General features: G+C 30.7%; 1 protein-coding gene across 2 annotated transcripts in view; it reads right to left on the reverse strand.

The window, feature by feature from the left end:
- Positions 1-14,611, reverse strand: part of MRP (Multidrug-Resistance like Protein 1) — a 79,737-nt gene continuing 65,126 nt past the window's right edge. For both annotated transcript variants that reach the window (XM_076482258.1, XM_076482257.1), the window contains exons 23-28: positions 13,203-13,304; positions 11,527-11,673; positions 10,933-11,091; positions 10,160-10,326; positions 7,726-7,920; positions 1-2,379 (exon numbers count right to left, since the gene is read on the reverse strand). In XM_076482258.1, coding sequence (XP_076338373.1) covers positions 2,268-2,379; positions 7,726-7,920; positions 10,160-10,326; positions 10,933-11,091; positions 11,527-11,673; positions 13,203-13,304 — 882 coding nt within the window. In that variant the 3' untranslated portion in view covers positions 1-2,267. The remainder of the gene's footprint in view (positions 2,380-7,725; positions 7,921-10,159; positions 10,327-10,932; positions 11,092-11,526; positions 11,674-13,202; positions 13,305-14,611) is intronic.

Here is a 14,611-nt window from a genome sequence, read left to right on the forward strand (position 1 = left end):
TTTTATACAAAGGAATACAATCTATGGTTTATTTTTTGCCATATTACAAAATGACTTCAACTGGAAGAAACACAGTTGTGCTTCTATTATTTTTTTAACTGAAGGTTTTAACATATTTCAAAATCAACACTGTTTGGAACAGTTAACTTAAATGTCCCTAACATAAATGCTTTTTAAAAGAAAAGTCAAATACATTTATAATCTTCTTATCATAAATAGTACATTTTGTAAACACACATTACAAACCAAGATAAATAATCAGTAAAACTCTCAAACCCTTTTGCAGACTTCCTGGTAACGAAGACAATATACAAAAAAGAAATTACATACAAAACGTGTTTAACCTTTCTGTTCAGTATAGATCAAAGAGCTACACAAATAACAGTTTTCAAGTTTACATTCAATAAAGAGTTTCATGCTGAAAAACCACAAATATAATTATTTTTAAATAAACCAATATCACTATTTAAGTTACATTTGTATTATGTAATCTGAACTATATTATTTTGAAGAAAAAAATCACAATTTACTACATTAAGCACTATTATTTCTTTCCTCGCATAAATGAAATAAATTACAATACAGCAGGAAAATGATGTTATCTATAACCAGCAAGCCTCAATGATTTTAATAAAAATCAAAAATATACAGATAAAACATGAATTATAAATAGGACCATTAATCATGTCTTTTCATATGTATTCTTGTAACTTAGAATTGCTCCTGAGGTGGTATAAAAAATAACTATTTCATAAACTGCTATGAATAAATTTTTATATCCAATACTAAGCTAGGCATGAATGAACATTACATATTTATTAAGCATATAGTGGATTTTATAAGTTAGTATCACATGTTTGTGAAAAATAGAGAAAAAAATTCGATAAAAACTAAGCTTTATTTAACAACATTAGCAACTGCATGATAAAAAAAAATGTTTCAAAGAAAAAATTTGAAATAAATACCCTGAGACACATTGTGAAACTTGATGCTTTTATGTTTCTGCTTCCAAAAAAATCAGTTCAAGTTGCTTTTCAGTGTATCCAGAAATTTATAGAATGTACAAATTGCATGGGCAATTCTAAATATTGTCAGTTTGATATTTATAAGTATTTTGTATAAGTTTGGTGTGTGTTATAATACCTATTTCATGTTTCATATAAATATATATGTATTTTCTGTAAAAACCTATACTGTAATATACTCTTCTTTCGTAGTATAACTAAAACTTTGCTGTTGATGAATCTACAAACATTTAATACAATAGACATATGAAAATAATAAAAAGCTCACTGTAATACATTTATTCTCAAAGTAATGTGTCTTTCCATGATGTCCCAAACAGACATATCAATATAAAACTATCAAAACTTTCAGTAGCAATGTTTCCATTAAAAATATTTAGTCTTTCCTTGTATTTTATCCCTTTCACCGTGGATTTAAAATTCCTTACACAAGAAATTAATGCACATCATAAATGGTTAATTTTCTTAGGATTTGTGGCCCAATATCTATTTAGAATTTTTTTAACTTAAAGGCAGAACTATAATTCATTTTAAAACTTTAGTGGATCTGCAAATTTTTTTTTATATATATTTGATTGATGTAGTCAACTAAATTACATCCCTCTAACCCCATTTCAAAGTGTAACTTCAATAAAGTTTAAATTATCTTTCAAACCACTCGTTGTCAACAGGGATTCATTTTCTCATCTCTAAACACTATGCACTGAATATAACATATTTACTCATTTGTTACAGTTCCAAATATATTTTTTTCTGGAAGTACTGAAAACATCTACAAAATAGCACTGGTTTACATGTTATCACAACTTTCTCTTCCTTTTTAACCATTTCAAACAAACAACAAAAGGTGAAAAATATGAGATGATGCAATACACACATGCATAAACAGTAATGAAATTTAGCAAATGGGCAAATATTTCAAGAAAAGGATAGTTTTAACTGAAGAAAACTTAGACTATATTAACTACATAAAACATGCATCCCTGGAAAAAATGTCTCATTATCAAGGTAGCTGAAAACCAAAGGGAAATCATTTCTATTTTATAAGCAGGAGTTGATTGAATTTTATAGTTGATATAAATAAATGCAAATCACCAAGGAACAAAAACAAATTTAAAAGAATCGAGAAACTCTCATGTCAACACTTCATGTTATCAAATTTTGGCAGTTCAGTTTGCCACATGTAGTAATAAACACTTCACCTTACCTGTTCAGCATAATTATTTTATAATTTACAAGTAATTATACAAGTCCAGCATCTTTGGCCATAGAATAAAATACTGTAGTATTATCTTTGAGTAAGGCTTCTGGGGAATCAAACTCAATAATTTTTCCTTGGTCTAAAACCACCACTCTAGAATTAAAGAAATTCAATATTTGATATTGTTAACAAACTTAATAAAGGAAATGTTCAGTTAAATACTTATAATCAAGTTCTGAATCAATTGATTGGTTTAAAGACTATATCTGCATGCAAAGTGAATAAACTTTTTATTTCTTTAATAAATTCTTTTTGGCTAATACTAATTATTCTTGTGAGTTTATTCAAGGTTAAGATGTTGGCTCATTTGTCAGCAGATGTGGAATGCATTTTTTTACCAAAAATACTCTGAAGAAGAAAATACCTTATTCAATCTATGGAATTGCTGCTTTGGGATAACAATTAGACTGGTAACTTTAATTACAGGTGAAATTTTAAAAAATACAGCATTTAAACATTTCCCAAGGCAGCAACATACATGTGCACTTCAATAGATAATTACCTGTACAAAAAAATAAACAACTTTATAATAACAGAACAAATTAGCTTTAGAAAAAATAATTTGATATTTTGTTAAAAAAAAACAAATGTCCTAAAACTATTAATTGGCAAAGTAGGATTAGATGCATGCTGTTAATGCTGCATTCTTCATACATTTGCTCAGTGTTTATAAATAACTACAAAAAAGTGTTGATTCTTAACACCATTATATTTTTATTCATTTTTGGCTTCTTCATAAACATGGTGTTTTTAAATGTTTTCTTTTGACAAGAAAACAAGTTTATGTTTTCAATAGTGGCATTGACGTTTTAAGTCCAAAAATCAAGTTTTTTTTGTTTGTTTTTCCTATTTCTGCTTCTAATAACTCTCATTATCATAGAAAAATAGGTGTCCGGAGACAAATGGCTAGAGTGACATCACTGCTATAACCACCTCAACAAACCTTACCAGACAAATTATATTTAATTAACCCTTCATTTTATGTCTGGATTTTTCATATACATAAGCCATACACAGTTATTTGCTGTATCTGCCTCAAAGAATCAAACCCCTGATTTTAGCATTGTAAATCCACAGAGGGTCTCATTATAGGTGTGATAAAATAAATATATAAATGATTATATTCTACTTTCAAACAAGAGATAATACCTAATAAATGTGCATTCTTTATAAGAAATGCCAGTTTATAGCAAATGATAAACCATCAACTAGACAGCTAACTCAGCTGGTTTGAATACCAGGTGTTCGATTCTTAGTATGGCATGTACTATTTTGATAAGGTACATAAACCAACATTGATGCACATAACCAGTAAGCTTCTAGTGCTATTTAAAATGCGTTCAGTAACGTACTCGCTCTCTAAAACGCGTTCAGTAACTTCATAGTGCTAGTGAATAGGAAGTTGTAAACAATTAAAAAATAATACTTCTATGAAGCTTTATGGTTTTATTTCTATAAAGTATCCCTATTGATTGCTATGTAACATCACTGAAGAATACAATATTAAAAAAGCACAAACAAAAAAAATGCTAACAATAAAATTGTGTTCCAGAGTTTTGTATTCATACTCAATGAGTAGAATTTTTGGGAACTTAAGTACATCTTAGATTGGACATTTTTCTTGTCACTTTTAAGCATAATCATACACAAAGTCATTTCCACTAAAATCTGTAGGTTATTTATATTAGTCTGAAAGCACAATAAAAGTATAGTTTAAATATGAAACTGCAAGTCTTTAAGTATATAACATTTCCCACTGAAATTCAATTTCATGCAATTCCCACCAACTATCAGACATAAGCAATATAAACATCTGTTTATAATACCATTTTTAAGGAAATTTCAGCTGGCTGTTATATTCTTAATGTTTGAACAAGCTTGTGTTATTGAAATGGTAGTAATTATGTGATCCATAATCAAACAGGAGAGAGCGAGTAGTCCCAACATTATTTCATTGACACTGATAACGACTATGTAACTAGAAAGTGTTGGTCAGTTAATTTGGTGTTTTATGGCACAAAGCAGCTAAGTTATCTGCACCAAACATCCAGTAGAAAGTAAAAATTAAATTTAGTAAAATTCATAAAAGGATATTAAGGTAAAACAAAACAAAGTTTAAAAGATATATAAATAGCATAAAACCAATGTTTACATCTAGTCTACGTTAGGAGAAAAACTACAGTAATACAAGTTGTAAAGGACTTTCTGTAGGATAATTGTAAAAAAAAATATAAAAAAATCAGTCACCTGAAGTTGGCCTTTCCAGTCCTGGTTTCGAGTTATTTGACATTACGGCCATTTTCTAATTTCAAATTGAACTAGATGGACTGTGATTCTTAAAGGGGAATCACATTGAAGAAGGTCTAATTTATAAATCAAAAACTTAAATGGCATTAAAACGATTAATGGCCTTTAAAAAATTAAAAACATTTCCAAGGTGGACAATGTCACCATCACCAATAACACTGTCTAATGTTATGGACAAACCTTGGGACAAAACATGTTTAAAATGGTGCCGTCGTTGAGAGTCAAAACGATGGCAAGACAGTAAAATGTGGCTTATTATAGGCTGAGTGTCACACAGACTATACATTGGTGCATCAGTTCCAGATAAAAGAATGATGAGTTAAAAAAACTATGTCCCAATGCATAGTCTAGTTAAAATAGCTTCCTCTTTCCAATCCTTACGGAAGCAAGACAGCCAAAGGCCAATATAGGGTTTTATATGGAATAGTTTGTTTTCATGTTGCTCACTCCAAGTCCACTGCCAACTGACATAGAGCCGAGCCTTGAATACAGGACCATAGTCCACATATGGAACAGGCACAGCAGTGGCAGTGAGTGCCAGAGCAGATAGATTTAGCCACAGTGTTGAAGAGCTTGTTCCCACAAATACCAACATGGCCCAGTATCCAGAAAAACTGGATAGATGTTAAAGAGAAATGAGCCAGTCGGTTTTGAATATCGGCAAGAACAGGGTGTGAACTAACATGAAGCAATTCCAGGCCAAGTAGAGAACTAAGTGAGTTAGTATAAATAGTACAGTTTGAGTATTGCTTAGCTTCTATGTGATGAATGGCAAGAGAAATGGTGCACAGTTCAGCAGTGAACACAGAACTAGAAAGTGTTTGGTTTCAAGAATAAATAAAACCAAAATCAAGTGCAGCATTTTTTTTTTTTAAATACTGAAAATCATATCATGCTGTGTTGTAACTTACAGAATGCATAATTCTTCTTGTAATTTATGGCATGCACAAGTTTTATTGATGTCACGACAGTGTAAACTGCAACATTAAGCATCCCTTATGTGGATCATTTTATTATCTACTGACTGACTAACAGACAACATGTTACTGTATACTGATGAGAGTGGTTTAAATAGGTGACCCTCCTATGTGGCTTTTCAGAGAAATTATCCATGATATAGTTGATAAAACAAACTGGACTTTATAACTCGATATATGACTGAATAACTGGTGGCTTGACTCCTGCATGGAAAGTTTGGTGTGAAAAACTAAAGATTTTCATTCTGTAATTATAGAATCAACTCTTTCAACATGGGTTTGGTCAATTGTGATTTTGTGCTCATTTAAAACCTTCATAGATTTAATACTAATTTTCAATATAGTGCATATATTTTTACAAAATTTAGAAGTCTTTCAGTTGACATTGCAAGTCTTTCACATACAGTAAATCATATTTGCTTTAGTGAAGTACTTTTAATAAACTAAAATAAAGATTTGTCCATTAATATATTAAAATTTTGTTTGAAAAGTCCATGTGTGAAAATAATATTCATTTTAAACTAAAAATACATTTTCTACTCTTGAAAATCTCAAATTTCTTTTGTGTAATCCCTAAAACCTCCTCAGCATACTTCAAATATTTCTTTCTCAGTAAAACTTTATATTTTATCCTGTATTTACCATAGCTTAAAATGGAATTAGTCAGTTTGGCTGACCTGGTAACCACCATAAATATCTAAATTAATTTTTTCTACAATTACTTCAAATTACAACATGAAACTATAGTTATTTATCCTCATCAGCTTTTAGCTCATAAAGGTAACATACCAGACTGCTATACATGATTAATTTCTATGGTTTATAAATTATTATGGTACATATTTTTATTTAAACCAACGTTTTTTTCTTTACGTTTTTATCCAAACATGCACTATAAATTTTGAAGGACAAAAATTATTTTAAAAGTTTAGGAGGTGAAAAGAGAGGAACACATCATTTCTGTTTTCCACTTAATCCACTGAGACATACAGGACCATCTGGCAGATCCAAATAACAGTTTTGTTTTAATTAAAAGTAGTATTCTAAATCCTCTACTTAACTACTGATCACAATATTTCATTTCTACAACTCTCCTGTGATAATCACAAATTCATTAATAAGGGATGAACCAATAACTCATTATTTACCCATTGTTTACCTGCTGAAGTTGCCTGTGATGACACAATGATATATATACGTTTTGTACTTTCACTTATCCAACCAAATAGTTAAAGGCACTTATTAAGGAATTACAGGTAATACAATGAAATATTACTTTTTGTACTTTAGTAAAGTACTAGCTTTTCTAAAACACTAATTAACGGTTTAAAAAAAAATTGTCATCTTGTATCAATGTGTTTTTCTTCAACCTTTAAAATAGGTCACCAGTGTGCATGGTACTCACATTTATACTAGACTAGTATTTTGTAGTTTCATGCAGATATACATAAAACAGTAGTTCAGTAAAAAAATTGTTCTTAATGCCTCCAATGTGCATTTGATAAGTTACATACATTATATCTATCTTGCCTTCCAGAGCATCAAATGCTTAGCATAAATATTTCAAGTTCAGGCTAGTATACTGAGAACATCAAAGTATGAAAAGTAAGATCTGTGACCTTTAAGGAGAATGAATGAAACTTTGGCAGGGGTTTAGTTTACTAATAGAGAAGTCTGAGGAATTCTCTCCCCAGCAGGGGTGTTCAGGAACGTTGTAGTTCCTCTTCGTCCCTGCTCATGGAAGATTATTTATCTGTATGTGGGGGTTTTCCTGTATTTTTAATTTAGTTTGAGGCAATGAAGTACGGTTGGGCTGTAGAAAAATGTTGAGTAAGAATGCTGAGTGAGACCAAGGTGGCAAAAAAGAAGTGGACAAGTCCGGAGACCCTCGTCAGAAAAAAAGCAAGCCGCAGACCAACCCTGCAATAATTAGAGAAATGTCCCATGATCTCAGAGTGGCTGGGATCTATATATCCAAGTATCTTAGAATTTGTTGTGGGGGAAGGGGAAAGGGGAGTGCCCCAAGGAGTAGAGATATGTCACTGCCATTTTATAACTGAAGTCCAACACATACAAACAATATGACCATATCTACTACTTGTTCATTACTGACAAAGAGTAACGGGCATAAATTATGATACACTATCACAGATACCTGGTATAGTCCATAATTGTGTTGAGTCGATGAGCTATTGTAAGAACTGTACAGTCAGAAAACTCCTTCCTGATTGTAGCTTGAATTAAGTCATCTGTCTCCAAGTCCACTGCTGCTGTGGCTTCATCCAACACAAGAATCTTTGTCTTTCTCAAGAGGGCTCGAGCTAAACAGACTAACTGTCTTTGTCCCACACTGCACAGCAATAAGGTATTTTGCATAAAAAAAACATTAACAACAAATCATTCACATAAAAATACTGAAGGCTAATCTTTAACTAATAAAAGGTTAACATATAAAGTCCACAAGTAAAAAGATGATAACCTAGAGTTAACAATTAATCTCCAAGTCAACTAAATAAATAAAAGAATAAAGTAGAACTTTATCTGAAGAGTCTTATGTTGTGGTTTATTCTATTGATATAGTGGCATCAAATGAGTATTCCATTTCCTCAAAATGAATGTCCACATCTTTCAACATTTCTACAAACATACCCTGGCTGTATGTAAATAAGCTTCTCTTCAGCCACTTTTATTGGTACTAATGGTAATTTTTCTCTGGATTCTTATTCAGCTTGTTTTCTTTCCAACTGATACTATATCATATCACATTCACACCTGCTTTCAAGTGACATTTCTGATACCTGTCCTCCGAGATATATTGGTAGTCCTTACAATTTGTGATGATTATTGGTTTCAAACAATCCTCTAGACATATTATACTTCTGTAACACTATGTATGCATAGTTTGGGAGAAAATTATAATAAAAACCAACATATCTTCATCACGTTTTTTTTTCTTCCAGTTTTTGGTTTGAGGAACATTGATGAACTCTTCATCTGGGGTAATACCAGATGTGTACCTCCTACAAGTGGAATACTGGGTATGTACAATCTGACCGACTCAAGATACTTGTTATTTGTTTAATAACTTCATCACGAAAACACACTGATCTAAAACGAAATAAAAGAATGACCCACATATTCCTTTCAGGCAAAGAGAAACAAATTATTACATCACCAGGGCAGTTCAAATAAGTAAAGCAGTTTAAACAAATAGAAATAGTGCCAACTTAACAATTCTAATGATGCTTGAATAATGAAATTACTATGCTATAACAACTATGTCATCATGACTACGAACATTATCTCCCTTTTTAACACTTGTACTTAAAAAGCTTTAAATAACTGTACTCAAAATTATCACTTAAGATTTACTTTTCTTGAAACATAACTAGAGAAAGAGGCCATGATCCTGAAGTCACCGATACACTAAAAACATAGCAATAAATTAAAAATGTAATCATGTACAAAGTTCAAAATAGTAAAGATGATAACATAAGGGTTTTCAAAGTTTATCAACAATACAAGTAACATAATAAACAATAAATATGTTGCAGTGTAATATTCCCTTCACATTGTAAATTAAATAATTATGTCACAGGTATAAAATATAAACCAAAACAAGTTTATAAGTGTGTGATTTATAAAATTCCTTATATTTCTGGTTATGTTTATACTGGGCAAATGTGCATAAATTTGAAATTTAAGATAAGGTACATAAAAATGTAGTAGAAAAATAGAGTTAATGAGTTGGCATTAGTAGAACACGTGGCATGTATGTCTCATCACAGACTGTAATAATGTTAAGTTGATGAATCAGAAAGAACTGAAGTGCATATTAAACATCAGTGAAACGAGAAAAACTGTTAAAAAATATAATGCACTGAACAAAGAAGCAGGTCAATATTTAGAAGAAACAAAATAATGGACATATGTTTTATAAACTATTTTGTGTGTTCAGGTCTAAGTGGCACTAAAAGTGTGGAAATTACTAATATAGTTATAGAAAAGTTATGGCCAAACTTAAGTTTTGTGCCTGAGGATAGTGGCATAGAACAATAAAACATGTTCAGTCTTGTTAGGGCTAAACCTTATTTTTAATAAATTATTTATTGAGTTTTACTTCTTTTAAGTACACAAGAATAAGTTGCACACCACATGCAACACAACAAAGGTCAATCTAGCTAATTGTGTTTATATAAGTTGTTACTTTGGAACACTACACAATTTTACTGTATTAACCCAAGCTAATGAAGACAGAAACATTGAATAGCTAACTTTCACAGTTTGTTAAACCAGAAAAAAAGTAAGCTTGTTTTCTATTGAACCCATTTTAATCAATCTGAAACATAATCTGTTCATTTCTTTTTAAAATTATAAACTATTCATATACAATATAGTAAATAATTTTCTTTTTCTTTTAACAGTTTTGTTACATATTAAAAGAGAAATTCTAATCTGGTAATCGTAAAGATACTTAAAAAGACAAATATTTACATACTTTTGTTAAATCCACTATCTTAAAACATACGAAAATTATGATGAAACATTTATATCAGCATGGAAAGTTTTAAGAATGACTGACAACAAACCTCAAATTCTCCCCTCCTTCTGCTACTTCATGTTCAAGTCCAGCTTCCAAACCAGACACAAAACTTTTCAAGTGGGAGTGTTCCAAAGCTCTCCAAATTTCTTCATCAGAATATTTATTGAATGGGTCTAGATTCATTCTTAAAGTGCCAGAAAATAGAACTGGATCCTGTAGATATGGGAAACAAGACTTCCAGCATTTAAATAGTTTATTAATTTCACAGTTAGAAATAAAGTATAAATGAAAGAAAAGTTACATATGGTTGCACATGTCAAATAATGTAAAAAATTAAATACATATTATTTACAAGTAATTCTTATTAAATACAAATAGATGTAAGATGCATTTCTTTAACACAGTATTTAACTTCATAGTTGAGAGCAGCAGTTTTTTACACTGTTTTGGAAAAACTCCCATGGTTCCACAAAGAGTTATTAAGGGTGTTCTCCACAAAGATAACAGGTAGTAATGTTTTTTATTCAATAATTAAATATTAAAATATCAGGAACCGAGTATATTTTTAAAAGTAAAGAGCAAGATAATATTCAATCTTAATATTTGTGTGTGTGTATTTACAATTTTACGTTAACAATACTGTTACAAACCTGGCCATTTTTATCCAGGTTTTAAGGGTTGAGATTCCATGATAGAATGATTTAAGTAAGATGGCTTCACAACTAGTTTAGAAAATATAGTACCACAGAAACAGAAATCCACATATTAATGAAAACTGAAAGGAAGCAGCCACAAGGTTTAAGTAATTAGGTACTTTACCTGAGGTATAATGGTCAGTTTTGATCGAAGGTCATGAAGTCCGATTTTGGAAATATCTACACCATCTATGGATATGGAACCACCTGCTGCCTCAATTATTCGAAACAATGAGAGTGTCAGAGAAGATTTTCCTGCACCCGTTCTTCCAACAATTCCAACCTAACAAAAAAATAAAATCAGTTCAGGTGCTTCATACCAAACAATCTATCTCTGAATAACAATGTAAAAATAATAGTTGTATATTGCTTTTCAAGAAACTCATTAGATGCAATAAATATAAATTTTACAAGATGTAAAAAATAATTTAAAACCATTTTTCATTTTACTTCTTTAACTGATATTACAGTATAAAGTACAGCTGATTAAATACAGCATTGTGTGCATACAGAGCTGAACAATGCTTTGTTGTTGAGGATGATGTGTCCACTTTTAAGGAAAGTCAAAATCTAATCCTCAACAAACACCATATACACAAATACCAAAGAAATGTATACATGTTTGTGAAACATTTGTAATTTAGGCTTCTTAAAAACAAGAATTAGCAACCTTACAAAAACAAAGTACATTATAGCTTTGTTTTGAAGAAGTAAATACCTTTTCCCCTTCATTCATATTACACGAAATCCCTTTTAGAACCAAGTCTAACCCTTCTCTGTAGCGAGTAGCATAGTCCTTGAAAATGACTACACCTTTATCTGGCCACGACTTTTGAGGTTTATGGTCTTCAACATTCCAGGGAGCCTATTGGAGATACCAGAAAGTACGATATAACTTTATTAGGATAAAAACTTTAGTACACAAGACACGGCTGTAGAAAAAATCAAGAGCATTCAAATGCCAGAGACATTACTTAGCTAAGACACTGATAATACATTTCATTCATAATATTTGCAATTTTTTTTCTCTTGCAAGTTATTACATTAAATTGGATAACAGAAAATATTTTACATTCTGAAACATGTGCATTAAGCTCAAAAACTAGTTGAAAACTAAACTCCATTTCTTTCACTGTTCATGTTTTGAAACATATTCAGACTAATATATATATATATATATATATACACACACACAACATATTTAACTGTTTTATTAAACCAAGTATCCAAACAGTGACTGTTCTAATGTAAAATAAACCAAATGGATGCATAATAATGGGAAAAGGATGTAATAAAGAAGCAAGATACATCTTAACCCTAACCAGACAAGGAAGGTGTCACTGATATCTCTTCATCATTACTTTTCTCCTGCAAGGATATTAAAATTAGGTCTGCATATGTTTCTCTATGCATATCTCAAAAACTAACAGAATAGTGTACGTGAAAATTAAGGTTGAGACTTCTCATAACTGCAAAAAATGATCCAAACTGTTGACCAATGTGGGCCTGATAAGGAAAAATATCACAAAGGTTTGTTTGTTTTTGAATTTCACGCAAAGCTACACGAGAGCTATTTGTGCTAGCTGTTTCTAATTTAGCAGTGTAAGACTAGAGGGAAGGCAGCTGGTCATCACCACCCACCGCCAACTCTTGGGCTACTCTTTTACCAACAAATGGTGGGATTGACCGTCACATTATAAAGCCCCCACATCTGAAAGGGTGAGCACGTTGGGCGAGACGGGATGCAAACCTGCAACCCAAGATTACGAGTCACACACCTCAACCCACCTGGCCAAACAGTTCAAAACATAAGGATGGGGTTTTATAAGATCAGTGTACAATGTGCTCAATGCCCATTGCATTCAACTGCAATGAAATTTTTTATGCAATAAAACTTACACTTATGTATCGATTTCTTATCATTTAAAAACTTGCTAATATATGAATCACTGGCATAATTTGTAATAAGGCTAATGAAAAAACAAATATTTACCTACACGCAGCTCTCAGAATGAACTTGAGAGGTAACAATTACTTTTCTCTTGTTCACCAGATGAAAAGTATTTAACTTGGAAAAATTACAAGACTACATTTATTTTAAACAAATGATACTTAATTGTTTGAGTGCAACTCGCATAAGATAGGACATAAATGTTTTAGCTCACACATTTTGGAATGCATGGACAAACAAAATCTAAAATGGTAAATGCAAAAATAATTCAATTTTTTTCCAAATTTAATACATATATCTTCAAAGATTTAGTTAATATTTTGTCCTATAATATTTGGTCTTTATGGAGATTATAAACCAAGAAAAACATACATCTTCTTCACAAACATTCCATCCTTTGTTTGTATGCACAATTCTAAAAACCAAAAGACACAATGTTATACCTCATTAGGGGTGGTAGTGTACTCCAAGAGTCTCTCCACCGACACAATATTTGCCTCCAGTTCTGAACTCATCCGTACCATCCAATTCAAAACAGCTGTGATCTACATCACAAGGGCAAAATATATATTAAAAAATTGTATAGAAAAAGTTAATTGTGTACAACCTAAGGTAAGCTTAAATTTAGGTTTCACGAACTAAAAGTTTGAGATCCAAGTTAATATAACAAGTACGGTTTTGAGGATAGACATATACAAAGTAAAACATTTGAATATAAAAAAACAAGCACACAAAAATTCATCTCAAGCAGCTCTTACCATTACTGTATATTTATTTATCCCAGTTTTTTTTGTCTTACGGCCTTTTGTCATCTTATAACCTTAACTTTCATGTAGAAGTTGTCATATTATTTTCTACACTTTTATTATAAGGCTGTGTGAATAAGTTGATTTAGTTCATTTGTGAGACAAACATACTAGACATAACAGTCTGATCAAATAGCAAGATTTGACCACCACTGTTGTAACACACCCATAGTCCCAAAATGAGAGGCTGTTTCTGATTTCAGTCTAATATGCTGACCACAAGGTCACACTCAGTCTTGATGTGAACATAGCTGAATATTAGCATTTTTATTCAATGCATATACCATGTATAATAAATGGTGGCTCCATCAACCTACTTAAAATGAGAAGCCTGTAAGAATAACGAACAAAAATTAAACAGTTACAAACATAAGACGAAACAAAGATTAAAAACATTGTATGTTTTATCTTCTTTTCATTTCCCATTTCCTACTTTTTATGTGTGACCTCAAGTAACTTTTTGAATTATATTGATGACCTCTTCATCTCTCAACTTCTTTTTGACATAATTTTATATATATATTCTCTTTTATGCACCTGAAATTACCACATGTAATTTTACAAAAGTATTACAACTGGAATGTAGTACTTATTAATACATTTTCATACCTTAATTTAACTCAAACTGGAATAATTTTAAACATGTATTGTTATACTAATGACAAAGAAAGCACAAATGTGAACATATACAGGCTTTATACAATAATTCCAACATTTTCATTTCTTTTAAACACAATATTGTCCAAGAACAAACCAAGAATTCAGCTGATAGTAGAACTTGGCTCACATTTTAGGTATTGGCTTAATACTGTAATAATATTCACTAACTTAGCTGGAATGTTGATAATGTCAAGGAACCTTTAACAGCATAAGAAATATAAACTGACAGATTGTTGATCATATGTGAAACTGGTCACTTATAATTTAATGTCTTGTTATATGCCAAATCAAATATTCAAAAAAATGCGGGATTTTCTACCATTAGATATACATGCATAAAAATATCAAAGTAGAGTTATTAATAACATTCTAGGATAAACAATTGT

The sequence above is a fragment of the Tachypleus tridentatus genome, chromosome 13, assembly GCF_004210375.1.
Source record: "Tachypleus tridentatus isolate NWPU-2018 chromosome 13, ASM421037v1, whole genome shotgun sequence".
NCBI lineage: Eukaryota > Metazoa > Arthropoda > Merostomata > Xiphosura > Limulidae > Tachypleus > Tachypleus tridentatus.